Source organism: Crocodylus siamensis, chromosome 14 (genome assembly GCF_052110815.1).
Source record: "Crocodylus siamensis isolate JL-2025a chromosome 14, ASM5211081v1, whole genome shotgun sequence".
Classification (NCBI taxonomy): domain Eukaryota; kingdom Metazoa; phylum Chordata; order Crocodylia; family Crocodylidae; genus Crocodylus; species Crocodylus siamensis.
In genome coordinates, this window is record NC_143408.1 from 24,664,681 (window position 1) to 24,684,579 (window position 19,899).

Below are 19,899 nucleotides of genomic sequence, written 5' to 3' on the forward strand. Positions count from 1 at the left end.
GGGCTGGGGCCTTCCTGGGGCTCCCTTCCTTCCAGTGCAGCAGCGTGTGGGTCAAGGGGCCCAGAAGTCAGGGCCTCAGCCAGCCGGGTCCCAGCCTCTCCCTGTTTTGCAGGGAGGCTCCGTCCTCTTTCCATGGCGGGGCCTGGCCGCTGCGCCTCAAGGGGCCCACGGCAGCAGTTTCTCTCAGCCCCCCCTGGTACTCTGGTGGTAGGGGTGCTACCCTAGGTGGCAAAGGTTGGGAGTTCAAGTCCCAGCCTGGCTGGAGCCCTCTGGCCCCTTGCTCCTCAGTGAGTCCCTGGCATGTGAGGGGGAAGTTCTGGGCATGCGCCCCCTGCTTGAGCAGTAGGAGGCTTTTCCTTTTTTTTTTTTAATGCCATCACGCCCCAAAAAAAAACCCGGTGGGCCACCAGGTTGCTCAGGACATATCCAACTTGGGCTACAACTTCAAGTCCCCTCCGACTTGCAACCGCAATCACCCCTGAGCTCCAGCTAACAGGCAAGCGCCGGAGGGGGAAACGGTTGCGTAGTAGATGGCGGCCAGGGGTCTCAAGCCGATCAGGGACTTGAACCCGCAGCCCCTGCCACCGCTGGCAGCGTCCCGAGCCACCCTGCCAAAGGGCCAACCCTGACTCCACTGGGCCCTCCCACAGGCCTCTTCTCCCCGTCTCGCCGGGCCAGAGCTCAGGGCCAGGGCAAACAGGGCTCAGTGTGCTCAGCCCCCCACGTAAAAGCAACGAGCTGTCAGCAACACAGGACTTAAATCCACAGCTCTGAGGCCACGTGCTCCGCCATCCCGCGCCACCAGCCAGCCCCTCTCCTCCTGGCCCCCGCACCTGCCACTAACAAGGGAGCTGCGGGGCAGGCAGCTCCCCCCCGCCTCGCCGTTCCCAGGGCACGGTGGCACGGCTGCCGGAGCCTGCCACGTCCAGCTGGCGTGACCCCCGGTAGGAGCACGAGCAGATCCTGCACGTCCAGCGGCGGTGCACGGCTAGGGCTCTCCGCTCTTCTCCCCGTCTGCCGGGCCAGAGCCAGTGAAGACTCCGCAGACCCCCGTGCAAGAGCAGTCACGCAGCTCGGCAGCCCGCGCCACGCTTGCGGCCTCCTGCGCCGGCGCCCGGCCGGGGCGGCACAAGCACCTGGCTGCGGGGCAGGCACGTTCCCAGCGCCTGCCGCCGGATGCTGCCGAGCCCCTGGGGAAGCGCTGGCCCCCGGCGCGGGCCGCTCCTGCCCCCCCGAGCACGGTGCCGACGAGCCCCGGCCCCCGCCGCGACGACGCGGCCGGGGAGGGGGATGGGCTCAGTGCGGGGGGCCGGGGCTCGAGCGGCACGCGCTCGGGCGGCGCGCCCCCCCGCCCCGGGGCCGCCGGGCGGAAGCAGCGGCGCAGGCGCTGGGCGGTGCCCGGAGCCAGGTGCTGCCGCCCCGGGGCGGGCCAGGAGCCGCAAGCCGGGCGCGGGCACGAGCTGCGTGACTGCCCCGGGGGTCTGCGGAGTCTTCACGGCGGGGGGGGGCGGGGAAGGCGGACCCTAGGCTGGGCTGGACGTGAGGATCTGCTCGTGTCCTACCGCCTACGAGCTGACGGGCAGGCGGCAGCGTGCACGGTGCTGGGAACGGCGGGGCAGGGGGGGGGCTGCCTGCCCCGCAGCCCCTCTTGTGCCGCCGGCCGGGCTCCGCCGCCGGGGGCCACACGTGGCCGGGCTGCCGTGTTGCTGCAGCTCTTGCACAGAGGGGGGGGCTGGCCCTGGCCCTGGCCCTGAGCCCTGGCTCTGGCTCTGGCCCGGCAGACGGGGAGAAGAGGGGAGAGCCCAGCCAGCCAGGGTGGCCCTTTGGCAGGGTGGCTCGGGACGCTGCCAGCGGTGGCAGGGGCTGCGGGTTCAAGTCCCTGATCGGCTTGAGGCCCCTGGCCGCCATCTACTACGCAACCGTTTCCCCCTCCGGCGCTTGCCTGCTAGCTGGAGCTCAGGGGTGATCGCGGTTGCAGGTCGGAGGGGACTTGAAGTTGTAGCCCAAGTTGGATATGTCCTGAGCCACCCGGTGGCCTGCCGGGTTTTTTTGGGGGCGTGATTCTGGGGGCACTGGCATAAAAAAAAGGAAAAGCCTCCTACTGCTCAAGCAGGGGGCACATGCCCAGAACTTCCCCCCCTCACTCCCACCAGGGACTCACTGAGGAGCGAGGGGCCAGAGGGCTCCAGCCAGGCTGGGACTTGAACTCCCAACCTTTGCCACCTAGGGTAGTGCCCCTACCACAGGAGTACCAGGGAGGGCTGAGAGAAGCTGCTGCCGTGGGCCCCTTGAGGCGCAGCGGCCAGGCCCCGCCACGGAAAGAGCACGGAGCCTCCCTGCAAAACAGGGAGAGGCTGGGACCCGAACCCAGGAGCTGCGCACCCGCATGGGCAGGCCCAGCACCCTGCACCACAGGGCCTGGCTGGCTGAGGCCCTGACTTCTGGGCCCCTTGACCCACACACTGCTGCACTGGAAGGAAGGGAGCCCCAGGAAGGCCCCAGCCCGCCTCTTGGCCCAGGCCTCATTCTTTCGGGCAGGGCCTGTGGGTTTGACCCGGCTTTCGCTCTCGCTTTCTCCAGCGGCGCTTGCCCAGCCACTGCGGGCCAAGCACCATCATGTCTGCAATGCCGGAGAGCACTTGTTCCAGCCGCCCGTGCTTGAGTCTGGAAACGCTGGGCTTGAGGTCGGGAAGTCCGCCTTTGTTTCTGGCCGCGGGAGCTGCCTGGAGAGAGCAAAGCCATGCAGCATGTCCCCCTGGGGTGCGGGGACCAGCCCTCTCTGGCTGCTCAGCAGGGACCGCTGCGGGGTCCCAGCTCCTGCGCCACCCCAGCCGAGGGGGTGCAGGGAAGCGGGGGCTTAGAGGCCTCCAGCCACAAGGGAATCGGGACCCACGACCCCTGCTCCCAGGCTCTTGGTGAGACCTGGGCTTGGGGCGCAGCAGCAGCCCCGGGCTGCCCTCTGGGAGCCGAACAGCTGCCTCCTGCACAGTACAGACATGTGGGGACCCACTCAGGAAAGACCGCCTGCCCAAATACCCTCTCCTGGGGCTTGGTTCAGACTAAGGTTGAGCTGCGGAGCTGCCTCTGGGGCCCTCAAAAGGCAAAGAGCCATGAGCCAGGCGGCCACTGGGCAAAACCCAGACCGGCACCCCGGGGCCTGCTGTCCTTGGAGAGGGGTCACAATGCTGTGCCAGGAGGCCACTCAGCACCTCAACGAGCTTTTCTCTTTGACCCTCCTGGGATCACGACCACACGTGGCCGTAGGCTGAAGGCAGATCCGCCTGCAACACCACCTCTTCCAGCCCCTTGTATCCTCATCCACACAGGAGTTTATGCCACAGGAATAATTACGTGGGGGGAAAAAATCACCCCTGTCCCAAAGAGCATGACAGCAGCATGATTACTCCAGTGCAGAGAGCTCCTCAGAGCCAGCTGCAGTGAAACACTGGGGACCTCTTTAGCGCATATTTAACAACCTTTTACAGCAGCAGGACACTCACGGCTGTAGTCCTCCTGCTTTACCTGTAGCAGGTTCGGGTGTGATGTGTTGATGGAAGATTGTGGATTTGCATGGGATGGTTTGGAGATGGTGCTACCTCAGGCAAGGGGTTGCACCAGGTGTGACTGCTGGAGGTCCCTTCCCTATGATTTCTATGCTCACAAAGAGCCCTGACAGCCCCTTTGCTCTCCCTCAGCACATGCCCGATACAAAGCAGGCGCTCCTGGGGCAATGGCCACGCCAGCAGCACGATGCCACAGGTCTGCTACAACAAAGGAAATTTATTGAAAAATAAAACTTTGTCTTGGTTTTCTGACCGACACAGATGCATGAATCGGAAACAAAAGAGGTCCTTAGTGGCTGCGTATGGGAATGACACAAATTAATAAATAACATTAGTATAACCTCTAAACATTAACAAAGCCTTTGCAAAAAAAACTCAAAAAACCAACCAACCAAACAAAAAAAACCAAAACGAAGACTTTAACCCAAATGAATCTTAAAGCTCAGCTACTCTCTGTAAGAATATTTACCTTCTGTTTTCCTTATTCTTTACAGGTTTGCGAGGATTAAATACTGCTAATATAATTCTTTTATATTAATGACACTATTATACTTTCCTTTTTTTAAAATAGTTTGTGAAAATCTCAACATTTTAACACTGATATCATACAAATTGGTTTTCATCATTCAAGAGAAATAAAGCTGCTGTTCCTCCCCCACCACAGTCTCCCCAGCGGGTTTATATTAGGAAGTTTAAAAATAAGTTTCCTTAATTCCCCTTCCAATTTGCCACTGGGGCCCACTGAGGAAGAAACGCCATGGGAACCGCATTTCCCTGACCCGGCTGAACGCACGTGTGCAGGAACGACTCCATCCCCAGCTTAGCTCCAACCACTGGACAGGCCTACTCCAGAAAGCCCGCGGTTCCCCACAGCTCTGCAGCACCCCTGGAGTGGAGGCTGCAGCTAGGGACCGGCAGAGAAAGCTGCGTCTACAAAGGAAGCACGCTCACCAAAGCCAGCAGAGAAGCCCGGGATGCGTAATGCTTTAGATCTGTGGCACGGCAGAGGAACAAGACAAGGGCAGGTCAGCAGGCCGGCACACCCGCAGAGGGAACAGCTACCTCCAGGGTCTCCTTCTGGCTCTGGACTGCCAGGCGGTGGGAGTGGCGATGAACGCACCCGGGCGGCTGGAAGGGGCTGGGACTGCCAGTTCGTGCAGCTGCTTGGCAAGTCTCAGAGAAAGGCCCGGGTCCCAGGCCTGTAGCGTCCCTCTCGGCCTGTACGGGGTGTTTGGCCTCCTTCGCGTCCTGGGGTGGGAGGTGGGGGACAAACAGCATTTTTATGACCAGAACTCTGCTTGGTTTTGTTAAAAGCACAACGAATCCTGTGTTACAATTCTACCGTCGTCACAGCGAGCGTGTTACAGCACCAGTCCAGACAAGTCACTGTTAGTAACAGAGATAAGGTAGGAAAACCTCCACAGTTGAAATGCTACAAAACACAGTGTCATCCTTGAAGTGACAACTGCCCCCTCTCTCTCTCCTGCTCACTTCCAAAGCAGCTCAGCAGCCAGGCTAGTCCAGGGAGCCAGCCTAGAGATGCAGCATCCCCCTTCAGAAAGGCACGAGACATTTGGCTTTTTTTTCTGTAAGAAGTGAAATCAAGTTAACCTCTTCGAATAAAGACACTGGGGGCGGAGGGGAGGGGGGATCATCAGGCCACCCCAAGGAAAGCAGCAAGGGGAACACTGCGAAGGGCTCAGTTCATCCACAGCACGTGACCTTGGGGTGCCCTGCTGTGGCCGAGCTACGCGTGCCGACAGTAACAGACATTCACATCTTCAAGGAGGAAAAGCCACTTGTGTCTCCCAAATCAGCTTAAGATACAGTCCAGTGGACAAGGAAGGGCACACGCGGGGAAGGCAAGTCGGAGAGACACGCGCCACAAAACTGCGCTCTTCACCGCTTGGAATGACCCCCGCAGGCTGCGAGCCTCTGTGTCTGAACCCTGAAAAGTTTGGGCATGTAACTGGCAACCGGAGGAGCCTGGGGGAAAGGGCTGGCAGGAAAGAACAGGAAGCGGTTGCCCGGAGCACCCGCTCTGCAGCAGGACAATGACTGAAGCTCTTTACTGAACTCCCACGGCAGCAGCCCCAACGCCCTGGGGGAAATCCAGCCCTGCTGCCCGTACACCCCTGCAGACTGTGCAGAGAAGGTGAGAAGCACCCTGGCTCCCAAAGCAACCCACAGCTAGCTGCAGCCTTCAAGAAAGATGCAGAGAGGGGGTGTTAAAGAGGGGTGATGGCTAGCAGTGGGGCCTCCAGCACGCTCTGGAAAAGCATAGAGCAGGAACCGATTCTCAGATGCGAGGAACTGCTGGGTCAGGGTCACAACTGCTACTGCATCCTGCGGATGTACTGAGAGTAAGCAGAGCTGCCCTTGTGCTGGCTTCTCCTCTTGCAAGGCTCTGGAAGATGTGCTGACCAGGGCTGGCAACGGACTGGAGTCCCAGCACTCCATGCCACGCTGGCAGGACTTGGCCACTGTCACAGGCCCGGCTGCAGGAGCAGGAGAAAGAGCTTGCTTCGTGGAGCATGGGGGCATTCACTTCAACCACCCCTCTCCTCTAGCAGGGCTCGACTCTACCCCAACTATGCGTGAGGCATGTGGAAGTTGGGTCATACTACCTGGATCCCATGCGGCAGCAACCAGAACCAGGCTGCAGGTTTGGAAAAAACTTGTTCCACATCAAGTGCCATGTCCTCCTCTGGACCATTTGCTCATGCTCTGAATTCTCTCTGGATCAAGCTAACGCTCTGATCTAAGATGAGGAACCGGGTAACCGAGTCTGCAAAATGGCTGAACTGCACAAAGCAGCCTCACACCATCTTCAGGTTACTTCAAACCACAGTACTTCACTTTACGGCAACTGCTACTCCGGCATAGGACATCAGAGAACCAGCCGATGCAAGCAAGACCTGAAAGGCTCATGTCCGCTGACCCCAGGCTGCAAGAAGTTCATTTGTCAGCTTAGCAGGGCTGAATCCTGCGAGTCTCTGAAGGGACCAATTACTTACTGTACATCAGAAACACATGCTGTGAAAGGGATTAAGCTGGATAAGAAGCAAGTCAGGTTTGTCCACAAACGATAGTTTAATGCTGACATTTAAAGTCCCATTTGATTCTTGTGTAAATGCCCCATTTCCCTGCATCATCTGCCTGACAAGCTCAGGCAACGCCTTGGTGTAGCAAAGAGAGAGGGCCCCTATGTTGTGGGGGACAGACAGCCGTGCAGAGACCCATCACGTTTGTACTGCAAAGCGGAGAAGGTGCTGAGGAACACAAGTGCCAAGCCCACGAACACCCAGGCACACGGATGCCTGGCTCGCACAGGAGCTCTCGGAAGGAGAGGATGGAATGTGTGTGAAGAGCACTAGTCTGCTACAGCCACCATGCAGTTAAGAGCAATAAAACGCTGTTTACCAGATGCAACGTTCCCATATGCAAGGGTGTGCGGGAGCAACCGGGGGGTGTGCGAGTCCAGCCCAGCTGCGATCAAGTCTAAGTGTTTCAGCAGAAATGCTCGGGGTTAAAAGGATAAGCAGCAGGCAGAGCGCTGCCCCTCCCCAGCCCCGAGAAACGTGCACACAAAGTTCAACGGATCCGACTCCCTGGAATCCGGTGCAGCCAGCCCCTGCCAGCAGCAGGAGAGAGAGACTGGGAGAAGTTCAACTCCCAGCGCTAAGCAGGTAAAGATGCCTGGCTGCAGCTAGTTGCACAGTATCCAGGTTAAAGAGGATTTCTATTGTGAGCAATAAGCACTGTTCTGGGCCTGGGGGGGGAACGCCACAGTAAATGGAAGAAATGCAGCGGTTTCTTCCAAGCTCTCCTATTTATTCCCAGCAGAAGGCCACCTACTGACTGCTCTAGAAAGCCTGAGCCAAACACACAGCAGTGAACAGATCCAAATCTAGTACCATGAGCCACAGGACACACCACAGCAACCCGGAGATGCTTTCAGAGCACTCCGCTAGAATTCACAGCACAAAGCACTGCCCTGCCCCCGGGCACCAGCTCCAGAATCACTTGTCGTGACCCCTGCGTCTACCAGCGCCCTGGGAAACAAATCTGTACTCTCGCACAAGAGGCAGGGGAAGGACTCCAAAAAGGATGCCAAGACACACACTGTATAAAACACCAATCTGCTCCGTTTCACTCCATTGCTTTGAAATCTGGAACCACATAAACCTGTTAACTGCTTCGCTTCAGAGGCAAGGCTGAGTCCAGCAGGAAGCCCGTAAAGGAACCCCCTTCCCCCTTGTGAGCGCAGCTGGGCTACAGGCTGCCCAGGCAGTTGGTCCACACAAGCTGTAGGCATGGAGGGGATGTGCTATGTGGCCACGTGTGCAGGGGAGGAGATGGAGACGAACTCCCGGAGAATATTCTTGGCCATTTCGATATTGTTATGTGCAATGACCAGTGCTTTCTGAATGTCCTGATATGAGTATCCTTGGCTCATAAGGTTCTCGATCTCACTGGAGAGCTGAGGGGGGGTGCTAGGCCCTGGCTGGCAGCTCCCAGCCTTCCGTTCGGAGTTTATCCTCCGTGGCAAAGGCTTCGGTGGCCGCTCTGGAACCTGAGTGCCATCAGAGAAACCTGGAAGGAAAAACAGGTGCATGTTACTGTGGAGAGGGGACAAGCTCCTGCATTCACCTGCGGCCTCGCGACAAGGCGGCAGTGGTACTGGCATGCTTCTCACTGCCCTTCTGACATTGGGAAAGCCTCTGCAGACACCTGGCCACACTGGCCCACCCCTCAGCACTGCTGGCTGCCATACATTGCTGGCTGAGGCTATGCATGAAGCAAGCACAAGGCTGAACCTAGTTATCCAAAGAACCCATTCGGTTCTGCTCCCCACACCAGGGTGGTTCTTTCCCCCCTGCATTAACACCCGGTGCTAATGCAACAGTTCCAGGGGAGGCTCAGAGTACAAATGCCCAAGCTGCCGGTTGGGAAGAGGGAGCTGTGCAGCCTGGGACCAGGAAGCAAGTGGTCAGCGTGACAAAGGCTTCTGGAGCACCGCGTGTCCAAAGTGTTAAGACAAAGAGGGCTCTAGAGGCAGAGCATTCTCTGGAGCTGCCTCACCCACCACGAGGCGGCCCGGCTCCTCAACCATCAAAGGAAAACAAAGGGCTTAGATATAAAATCCTTTTATACAGTTGAGAGAATAAGAGCTCCCTCCCCAGACGGCATGAACTGGAGCAAATCTCAAAGACTGCACGTCAGCTTCAGAGTGGCCACTGGCATATTACTGAGAGGGGAAGAAAGATGCGCTGTGTGGAACAGCACAACCACAGAGCTACCACAATAGACGGCGCCACAGAGCCAGCTCACTTAGCACCCAGTGTCTGGGAGCAGCCGATCCTCAGTGACTCAGGGGATGACAAAACCTCCTCAAGATAATGCTTACTGAGCCCTCCTAAAGCACTGCTCCATCCACAGGGCTCAAAGCATTTTGCAGTGGTGGGGCAGCTTCATTAGCCTCTTCACACAGTTGTGGAAACTGGGCCACAGGGAAAGGAAGGCGCTTAGCCCTATGGGGGGACACTGAGAGAAGACGGTGGGGTATGGGGCAGATGACAATGCTGCTAAGCTCCGCTGCTCTTCTCAGAGCTGGAGGGGAGGAGTGGGAGCTGGCGGCAACGGAGCTGGCTCCAGGGGTGAGTCTGCAGGACAGAAAGCTACAACCTGAACCTTTCAGGTTGGAGTTTTGTAGCAAAGAAGTGACCAAGACAAGAAAGAGCACATTTGGCCTGGAGACCCTGGACAGAAAGGTACTGCTGTCTTCTGCCCCTTCCCTCACCCCTAAGTCATGCAAGGTCTAGGAGATAATCCCTCTGAGACCCCTTTAGGCGGGGAGAAATTTATAGGGGTCACTTTCAAGGGCTTGTGCCACAGCTGCCCCATCCTTTCACTCTGACAGGAACTGGCGGGTTCGGCAGGAGTCAGCCACAATGACCCTCCTCCGGAGAGTAACCTTGTAATTGCGGTGCAAAATTAATCACCGGAAGGTTGGCGGCGCTTCCCTCAAAAGCAGCTGGACAGTGGAGAGAGGAGCCGAGGCAGATGAGCAGATTTCTGGGCAGCTAAAACCTGTTTATTCTCAGAAAAAGTCATGCCACCCAGAAGGACACGGTGTGACCTTGGGGAGCCAGCCAGCACCACTGAGCGGGGGTTGAGAGCACTGGAAGGTAAGCTAGCTCCATCTGCTGGTAAAGACCCACCCCCAGTAGCCTGAACCAACACAGATGATCAGAGAGAGAGAAGCACACAGGATCATCGCTCATCCCTGTTCTCTTTGTGCAGTTACAAGCGTCTGTACTAAATACAGCTATAGCGTGCATTCACCTTCCTCTCTCAGCGACTGCAACAGATTGACCTGAGTGCCAGAAGGCTGAGCTGGGTGCCTCGAAGATTAGGTGAATGGAGCACATATAAACCCAAATAAGCAATGTTTTAATTAACCTGTGCAGTGCAAAGGCTTACTCCATCATCACATATTCACCCATAAGGACTAGAGCACCTCTGTAGTGCAGGACCAAGCCTGTAGCCTACAGAGGAGGTCAATTAGATGCTCCCAAGAGGTCCGACACACTGTCAGACCCTGCTGCCAGCTCCTGCAGTAAGGGCACTCACTTGTTGCAGGATCCCCATCCAGAGACATCCGGCTGAAGGCAGACGTGGCATTGGAGATGTCAGACAGTGTGCGACGTGCAAGGGCGATGGGCAAAGGCGGCTTAGGGATGTCATAGCCATCTTCTTCATTTTCAGACTCCTCAGGGCCGTTGCTGGCAGCAGCTGCGGCCAGATCCCTCTCATCTAGGAAAGCCCACAGGCAGTCAGCTCAGACCTATATAGCTCAGAGCCTTTCCAAAACAGACTGTATACTCCTTGCTCGGTCCTGCAAATAGCTGTGTTGAGCTCTGCTGTCGAAACCCCATGTCAGGAGGGGTAAAATCCTTTCATAGGGGCTATCCTTCCCTTTTTAATACTTTGTCCTATGTGCACGCACACCTTTAGCTTTGCAGATTACATAGCAAGGCACATCCCTCCCTGCTCAAACCCACAGCAGAAAGCCAAAAAAAGGGACAGGGGAGTTACCACACACTTGTTTCGAGTGTAACTCCTTTAGTCAGGCCCCTGGGTACAGCTGCAAGTTATTCGTGACCTCTCTAGTGCACCCAATTAACTGGTTCTCTACAGGGACACTTTAATGCATTGATCTCATTAGTAGGCAGGGTGTCATGTTCACACATGAAATTCACTGACTTCCTCAAGAAAAGGACACACTCACCAGCCCTCCTCACAATGATCTCACTTGGGCAGGCTCATTTTTGGCGAATGCCTTCCAAGAAACCACAGTCAAGTCATCTTGACTAAGCAGCAGGGCTGTGACAAGAGACTGAATTTGTCTCAGTTTCCAAAAGGATCGAGATGTGAGTTCATTCTGATCCCTAGGGATAGAAGCCTACATAGCTTTGAAAATGTTCAGTGAGAGTGCCTGGTCCACTCCCCAAAAGAGTCTGATCTGAGGATGGTCAGCTGTAATTGCCAGCTGGAATTACTGGGGCTAACTGGGGCACAAGCCTGTTCTTAGCCTGTGCAAATCAGCACCTTGACACGGATTCACACTAGGAGGAGGAGTGGCAGGCATGGGAATGAGGAATTTCAAAAATTAGGTAGAACAATATTCCATGAATTAAAAGGAACAGCTGGGGACAGACAACACATCTGAGCTGATGATTTCATGGCAGCCCAGCTCCCTACTGTGAATAAGCCTAGAAGACAAAACCCTCATAATACTGAACTTTCTAAGTCACCACTGGTTACCTATAAAAAAAATCTTACTGCTTCTTTCCACCACTTTAACTAGGTTTTGTAACTAAGATCCCTCTTTGCAGTCTACAGTCCACACTGACAAAACAGTCATGCTGATGTCTAACTATTTACCCTCAAAAGCTAGTCACGGTTCTGTCACATTACCTTTAAAGACTATTTCAACTTGGATTCTCACTACTTCGCTCCTCCATGGTTTCTCTCTAGGTTGCTTTATAATATGCATGGCTGACCACTTACCGAAAACATTTGTGATCTCTAAGCTAGAGGAAGCTGCCTGCGACTGAATGTTGTACATCGCTTCATATGTGCAGCCATCAGCTTGCCGGTCACACTCCAACACTCTGCAAGAAAGAGGAGTTAAAAAAGTTTCCCACCAGGAATGAAACTGTTGTCTCCTTAGCACTTTAGCCTATGCTACAGATTTTTCTTAACTGCTTGCCCTGACAGGCAGCACATTGCTTTCACTGCAATACAACAGATCAGTTCAGAGGAATGTTAACCGGCAGAACTGGAAAATGAGGCAAAGCTGTGAATGGAGTTTCACATTTCCATGGCAGCTGACGTCAAAAGCCTAACGGAAATGGACAGGAGTGATAAAACAATGCCATGTATGGCTAACATCGGGACTCTAAGAAAGAGCACTGTTCACAGTCTGTTTCCTCCACTGCTGTAGTCTATATCTGGTCAGTATCAGTGGGGAAAAGACAGCAGACAGAGCAGCTGGGTGAAATCTCAGCCACAATGAACAAACATGTTCCTCTGGCCCAGTGTGGTTTTGCAAGCACTGTAGAGACAACAGGAGTCTCACCGTAAACTCTGGGTCATTTCCAAAGGCAGCTTGAGCTCTGGTTTTTGTCCACCTGGACCTGGAGGCACCACAGGCAGAGAGGATGGCGACATGTATTCAGTGTCTTCATCGCTTTCAGACTGTTCCCCCGGCGGCAGTTTTGGTACAGGCAGTGGTCTGGGGCAGACAGAAGAGGATCAAAAGCAGGTGGAAAGCAGTGAAAATTCAGTTAACGACAAAACAGCGACATTGTCTCTTAACTCTCAAAGCCACAGCAAGACTTTCAAATTGATTCTGGCTTTCTGGAATTCTGAGCCGTCTCGTTGCAAGACTCCATTAAACCCGTTAGCAAAAGTGTTGTCCAAGCTACATGGTGACTGTGCCAGATACACATTTCCCAGGCAGGCTTCAATTTCATGCCTTGGGCCATGTCTCTCTGCAATAAAAAGGTGCAGTCTTACACTGAGATACGTACTGCGGTATCTAATGTTTCTGGGACTGAAATTATACACCAGGCTGTCTAACTGCACCACGTGCTGGGCAATTCCCATTTGGTTTGAAGTTCCTACTGGTAGCTCTAAACCTGAAGATCTCTACACATCTCTGCCAAGGGGGTATGCTGTACATGTGCTTTCATATTCTTTCAGAGACTGAATCCCCTGCTCAGGCCATTGGAGCAGTGTTGAATTCTAACTCTTGCACTGATGAGTACCAAGATGCGAAGAGACCCACAATTACATTTGTACCACAAATAGAGCCTTCACTGACAAGCAACACACCTGGCAGCTAGAGCGTAGATGGCATTGGCAGATGAAGAAGGTTTTATCTTGGGGTGCTCACACTCTGAGTTTGCTGGAGGCCCGCTGTTCAAGTTCTGCAAGGTGAAATTTAGGTTACAAACCCCAATGAAGTCAGCAGATTCAGACAGACATTAATGGCTCATCATCTCCTCTTAGGTACTCCAAAACACTGATTCCAAGAAACCTTGTCTCTGCAAGCGGATTTGTTGACAGCTAGAAGTAATTAATTTGCTTTAAACCTCTGAGACAGAGGAAGGAAACAATCAAGGAGCGTGAGCCAAAGGAATTAAGACAGTCTGGGTAGCATTTCTTTTTGACAGAAGCATATGGCACCAGTGTAAGTGAAATAACACAGTACAGTGGTGGAAATAAAGAGTCTCCAAATACAGACTCCAAATGTCCACTGGCATTTCTTACACACTGCATGGGATCCATACATTTTAAAAACCCCAAATGTGCATTCTCCTCCACCCCCAACCATCTCCTACTACAATCTTGCTTAAAACACAACTGGACTCAAAGGACTGACCACAGCACAATGGCTATTTAATGGCAGCTCAGAGGCAACTCTGCCTTACTCCCCTTCCTATCCAGCAGGTAATTTGCATACACATTTTAAATAATGACTGTTCAGCTCCGTAAGAGCTCCTCAAGTCTGGCATAAGTAGTATCCCCTCCCTCTCCACTCAGATGGGGAAGCACTGCCCAACTGGGCCTTACCGTTGTAGTATCCAGGCTGAGTGTACTGCCATGCCTATGTACGTCGGGTCTGGAGTCCATCAGAGAGGGCAAGGAAAATGGGAGCGAATGGCGGTTTGTCAGTTCTCTACCAGCCCATGGGTCATTAGGGCTGAGAGCTACGGAAGGTGCTTTTGGAACGGGCCGTGACGCCCAGGGCTCCCCTTGACGGTTGGAGGGCACTGGTGGTAATTTGTCTCTGGCAGGACAATCTCCTGGCGTACAGGGTAAAGGGCGTCTCTGAGGTCGGCTCTCCACCCCAGTGGAATGCGGCCTGTCTGGAGGAGGCGGAGGCGGGAGATCTCTCAGTGTTGGAGGTATCGGCAAAGGCTTGTCCTTGTGAAGGGAACTAGGAACAACCTGTGAGACAGCATAAGCCACTTGAAAATGCAGCTTAAAAAGCAGAAGGCCTAGCCCTCTCCCATACCCCAGTTAGGAGCTCACCTATGAGATATTAATTCTAGACTTGCTGCGTAAAACCCCGAAATGACCTCCTTAGACTTTTAGAAACAAGGAATTTGCACTAAACCTCTAGGTTTGCCGTGCTGGAAATCCTTCCTCCTGTCTTTGGGAAAAGGAAAAGGAAGAAGCCTTTACCTTAGACGTGGTTCCTGGGCTGGAAGCCCCAGAGGGGTTAGATACTCGCTGCTGCAGAAGGTCTAGCCGTGGGGGCACCGGGGGCAGTGAGGCCTGTGGAGCCATCGAGAATGGAGAGGGAGGGCGCTCCACCTGCAAAGAGAAAGTCACAAAAATGACCCAGTGCCGAGCCCTTGAGAAGCTGCCCCAGCACAGCAGCAGTCTCCTCATGCCTTCATGCTCCACTTTGGTACCGCACCCCGAACACGTCAGCATATCCATACTGCATGTGCAAGGAAAGGTGATGCATGTTCTGACTGCAGCATGTTGGGGACAAACCCTGTTAAGTCAGCAGGAGGCCCCAAGCTGGCACTACCCTACAAGCACACGTCCAACCCACCCCTCAAACACTGGCATTGTTTTTCTGGACCAACTGCTTCTCGTTTTTAGTGCGCCTTTTTGAAGCAAGCACATACTGTGCTCACCACCAGAGGGCACGCTCTACTGTATCAGCAGACGGAGCGGGATTACATCTGAGAGGTGTACAAGATGTCCCTCTGCCAAAATAAGCGTACACTGGCACAAGAGGGTGTCAAAGCCCTCATCCTTCTCCTTGGATAAAGTGCTTCACCACCTGGTACATGGAAAAAGTGCCCCCTTTTTCCTCACCCTTGCAAAAGCGCTTGATGACCGAGGATGGCACTCTGTAACGCTGAGACACTGGGCACAGCTTTTACATGACTGGCACATTCCAGACCACTTGACTACTGCAAACCACAATGGGGAGTCACCCTGCATTAAGAGAGTCAAATTTTGACTCCCAAGGTGGACAACGAGGGCACCCATGTCCAAGACAACGACACTGAACTTTACATGAGCAACTGTACTGAGAAGTAACCAGTGTGGAATTCAAAGGGGATTCTGATCATTATTCAGGTTTCTTTAAATGGGAAGAATCGCCCTTTTATAAAAAGGTGATACTGGTTACTGAAAACTAGCCAGGTTCGACCCCTTTCCCCTATGCATCAGAGCAGCTCCAGCTGCTGACTGGTAAATGCCAACAATGAGCTGACAGAAAAAAAAAATCTGCACAGCGATCCATAAAGGATGCAGCCTTTGCATGCATCTCCCCGGCAGGAAGCAGCACTGATGGCCGACAGTCATCCCATCTTTATTACACAGATTAATCAGGCAGCGTATTAAAAGATGACAGCCAAATCGACTTCCTCAGCAAAATGGCCTGCCCGGTGCCCAGTTCAGTCATCAGCACCTTGGAAAGACTCCTTTTCTCGCTGGCTGCTTCTGCTCATCGCAATGGAAAATGGCTCAATTTCTGCTGATAATGCTGATTGCAGATAATAAATCAAAAAGCAGCATTGCTCAGCATGCAGATAAGTGTTATAAATCTAGGTTTTACATTCTGATAGATCAACACAGCTATTTTGTTCTCCTAATGGCCTGGATGGTGCCCCACTTTCCATGACAACATAACGTCACAGCATCTGATACAGCAAGCCTGCTGCTTATAGAAGCTTATGCTATGCATCTCCGCTTTAGTCAGTCTATAGGGTACAAATCTACCCTGCCTCCTGCCTGACTTCAGACTAACACAGCTAACTACCTCTCTCAACATACAGAAAGTCAGAGATATGGTATGTGGACAGTAGCGCTGGGCTGGACCTCAGCTGCTGTACGGCCACATTCACCATCTCGGTGATGACCGCAAACCTGGGCTACAAACTGCCATGTCTGCCCAGGGGCTCAGCAAACTGAGCGTACCTAAGTGAGCAAGACCACAGACAGCCCAGAGTCTTCACCTCTGTGATACCACTGTCTCTAGAAGCACGTGCCCTGCAGCACGTTTACCTTTGCTCCAGCCAACTCTTTCATTATGAAGAGGGAATCATCAGCTCTGTCATCATCATCATCATCATAATTGGGTGAAGGAGTTCCTTCTGCACCTTGCCGCAACAGCCCTCCTCCTCCTCTAGGATCGAACGGGTCGACTACGATGGGCTCCGTGCCTTTGATTTCACAACGGCAGAACGGACAGCCCTGACCTTCCGATTCCTGTGACGGAAGGCAAAAAACATGAAGTGATTTTCCACAGCTACTGTTATGACAGAAACCAAACCCAGGGACTAGAACCTATATACAAAAAAGTTGAAGCCTTTCATCTGTAACGTCTTTTTGGAAATGCACTTTGGTGACGGGGATGAGGGACAGGCAAATTAAAAGTGTGCTATAAATACAGCAATGAACTTCTCTGGAGGCAACAGAGAGACAGTAGGGTCTAATGGGTAGAATCAATTCTGGACAGAATTCCAGCCTCTATATCCCATGGGGAAAAGTCTCTAGCAAGCTTCATTCTTGTGCTTCCTCTGCAGCCAGGCACGCCAGAATTCCCAGTCTGCAGATTCATTAATATGCATTTGAGGCTGTACCTTTAGTGCCCTCCTTAATTTTCGGCACCTGCGAGGATCTAAGTGAGACAGAAGATATACCATCTCCCAGAAAGGTCAATCAGCTTGGCTTTCCTCACCTGCCACGAAGTGAGACAGGAAGTGCACATCAGATGGCCACATGGCTCAATCTTCACATCCTTGTCATTTTCCGCACAAATTTTACACAGCTGGAACGTGGAGCCCATCTCACAGTACAATTCATATTGTTCCTGGTGGGAAGACAGACAGACATCACTGATTCTGGAAAATAACATGCCTTGTCGGTCAGAGCTATAAGAAATCCAAACTAAGAGACACAGAAAAAAATCATAACATCCAAGCCCCAAACCAAAGCCCAACAGCAAGAGACACTTCCAGAGATTCCACTGTAATGCTGGCCCTACTTCAGTCAGGCTCTGAAAAAATGGACTTGAAGCCATCCTAAGAAGCCTTGGAAGCCTTCCTGACACCACAGCAAGCCACAGACAGCACCCAAGGAGAAAGGAAAACATCTAACCGAGAGCAGGTGCAAGAACCTCTTGCAGCCCAATTTTTCCAGACGAGGACCTTAAAACCCATCAGCTCTAGATCAAGGCGAAACTTTGTTTGATATTTTCAAACCTTCCTGCCCACTCCAACCGTATGAAGAGCTTTAGGTCTCTTACCAGATCCATTACAGTTGCCTTAGAAGTGATTGCTAGTGTATGATCTCCTTGGTAACAGAAGGGGTGCATTCTAGACTAGAGTGTAAGAGGCCAGGAGGTTGTGAGAAAGCAGAATCCCCTGCTCACCTGTGTAACTTTGATGTGGTCCTGAGGCGTGGGCTCACACAAACCAGTCAGGTCAGGGTTCTGATTCCGACCATCAGGGAACAGATAACTAGGGGGAGCAAAACACAACGTGCAATTTCTTTGAGGGAAAATGCCCGTGGAAATCCAAGTTCCTTCCTGGTTTCACTTTTGCTAACGAGCAAATCATTCTGCTTTTTCAAAAAAAAAAAAAATTGGCACTTGCAGGCTCCCAGGCTTCTCCTCCTATACTGTCCTTTAGTAAAGCCTCAGGGATAAAATTAACACCCAAAAAAGAACAGATGTTACGGTGCTAGTCTTGGTGTCATCAGTGGCATCAAAGCTCAAGAAGCAAGAGTGATACCCAAGGTAGTCACCAACTTTTAACAGAGACAAGGGGAAGTCAGATAAGCAAGGGGAAAGATTGCGCTCTGTAGGAACACCCCTGAGAGTCGAAGTCCCTCCTCTGGATCCCAATGCAGTAAGTTATTAGGCGTATGAGTCATTCCATTGACATCATGGGAATTACTCACATCAATGCAGTGTTTTGCCAAATCAGGGCCTAAATAAAAAGGAAGGTGGGTACTTCCTCACAGGATCTCTGCTAGTGCTTACTGCCAACTTGACCTCAGCAGGATGTTGCCTGTACCAACAGGCAGAATGGCATATGACCATATGACCACCAGGCACAGTCTAAAATCCATCTGCTTCCAACAGGGCAGTGACGGCACACTCTGACAGGGAAAGGGGAGAGCCCACAGCAAACGTGGCATTGTAGACACACCTTAACTTGCAAAAGGCAGAAAACATCACAGTGAAGTACTTACAAGCCTTCCCTGAAGCCATCGATCAGTGCTTGAAAGAGAGGTTTGTTGTGGGGGATAGTCTGCAGGATGTTCCCATCTGCGGTGACATAGCCGATGGCCCACTGACCAAGGCGGGTACAGCTCAATCGGAAAATGTAACTGCACAGAGAGAAAGGAACACAGCTGTCAGTTTGGCACAGGTTGGCCAAAACAATTAAGTGCCCAGGAAATAGCTCTGTTGGGCTCACTCATGATGGAGATAAGGAAAAGCAGGAGGACTGGAAGAGTTACACCAACTTTCACCCCTTCACCCCCCTGCCAATCCAGAGGAGAATGCTGCGATCTGATCCAAGCAGATGAAACACTGAAATACTCATATCAGGGTAAACTTAATCCTTTGCTGCAACAAAAAATAGCATCCTCACACATGTTCATTTAACAAAAAGATGACAGGGCTTTTATTTTTCAAAATACTTGACTGTTCCTAGGAACGAGAGGTATCAGCTCCTCTCTTCCTGGGTTGGGTGGGCGGAACTCTCTGCTAGCCCAGAAGCAATGCAAATTAAAAGCAACGTGGACTAATGCCTTGTGCTGACCCCAGCTGTCTCTGACACATCAGGTGCTGCATTAACAATGGATGAGAGGAGTTAGTGAGAAAGAGCCCCTGCTTTCAAGCACTAACCTGCCAGGCTTGTGAATGAATTTCTGAAGCCTTGCTTTCACCTCGTCATATGTTAAGAATGCCATATAGCCAGGATGAGTCACTGCTAGGCTGTTCCAGTTTCTGAGCAAAGAAGACCACGGCTAAAGAAACATTAGAAGAAATATCATTAGTTCTGCATTTCCAAGAGCTACCAATATAGACAACTGTCCTTAATCCAAAGTCGGCCCATCCATCAAAGAACCGGACTTCCTTTCCACTGTGTCCAATGTATGAGCTAAAACCAACTGACAGCTACTAGGGCTGCTGGCTCAGGTAGACAACAGGTAGACAACAGAAAATAGCATGGCTTCACTGACACAAACCCTTCCAGTAGGCAGAGTAGTAGCACCACAAACAGGAACACAAAAAGCCAGACATTTGGATTATGCAGCGTTTCAGCTGGAAAGGCGTTAACCCCTTCCATCACAAAGGCAGAGAGAAGGACTTTTTGTGGCCAAAGTCTAGTGGTCCAAAACTCCCTTTCTCAAACCTCCACAACAGCTTGTATAGAGGCCAATCATGGAATCCATCTCGAAGGAAAAGGAGCAAAAAAGTACTAGTAATTTTTAAAGCAGAAGTTAGGGATAGCAGTGTTATCATCTACCCTTGCAAAAACATGACTGATTATCGTTCCTGGGGAGAAGACACCGAGGTGTAATGATTGCTGTTATCTTTTGCTGCGTGCCAGAGAGGAACTATTCAGTTTTATGCAATTCACAAGTGGGAAAAACCACCTCTGCTTTCCCAACAGAAGTAAGGACAGGCAAACTTCAAGTTGAGTGAGAATGGTACAGGAGTGTACTTAACAGGTGTTGAGCAGAAACTCCTGTCAATAAGCTGATCAAGACAGAAACC

General features: G+C 52.6%; 1 protein-coding gene across 1 annotated transcript in view; it reads right to left on the bottom strand.

The window, feature by feature from the left end:
• Positions 1 to 3,760: 3,760 nt before the first annotated feature.
• CBL (Cbl proto-oncogene) overlaps positions 3,761 to 19,899 on the bottom strand; it is a 47,752-nt gene continuing 31,613 nt past the window's right edge. Inside the window, exons 5-16 of the mRNA XM_090027356.1 lie at positions 19,024 to 19,145; positions 18,363 to 18,500; positions 17,539 to 17,626; positions 16,846 to 16,977; positions 16,170 to 16,373; positions 14,325 to 14,456; positions 13,710 to 14,087; positions 12,969 to 13,063; positions 12,211 to 12,366; positions 11,640 to 11,743; positions 10,200 to 10,382; positions 3,761 to 8,159 (exon numbers count right to left, since the gene is read on the bottom strand). Coding sequence (XP_089883482.1) covers positions 7,894 to 8,159; positions 10,200 to 10,382; positions 11,640 to 11,743; positions 12,211 to 12,366; positions 12,969 to 13,063; positions 13,710 to 14,087; positions 14,325 to 14,456; positions 16,170 to 16,373; positions 16,846 to 16,977; positions 17,539 to 17,626; positions 18,363 to 18,500; positions 19,024 to 19,145 — 1,998 coding nt within the window. The 3' untranslated portion in view covers positions 3,761 to 7,893. The remainder of the gene's footprint in view (positions 8,160 to 10,199; positions 10,383 to 11,639; positions 11,744 to 12,210; positions 12,367 to 12,968; positions 13,064 to 13,709; positions 14,088 to 14,324; positions 14,457 to 16,169; positions 16,374 to 16,845; positions 16,978 to 17,538; positions 17,627 to 18,362; positions 18,501 to 19,023; positions 19,146 to 19,899) is intronic.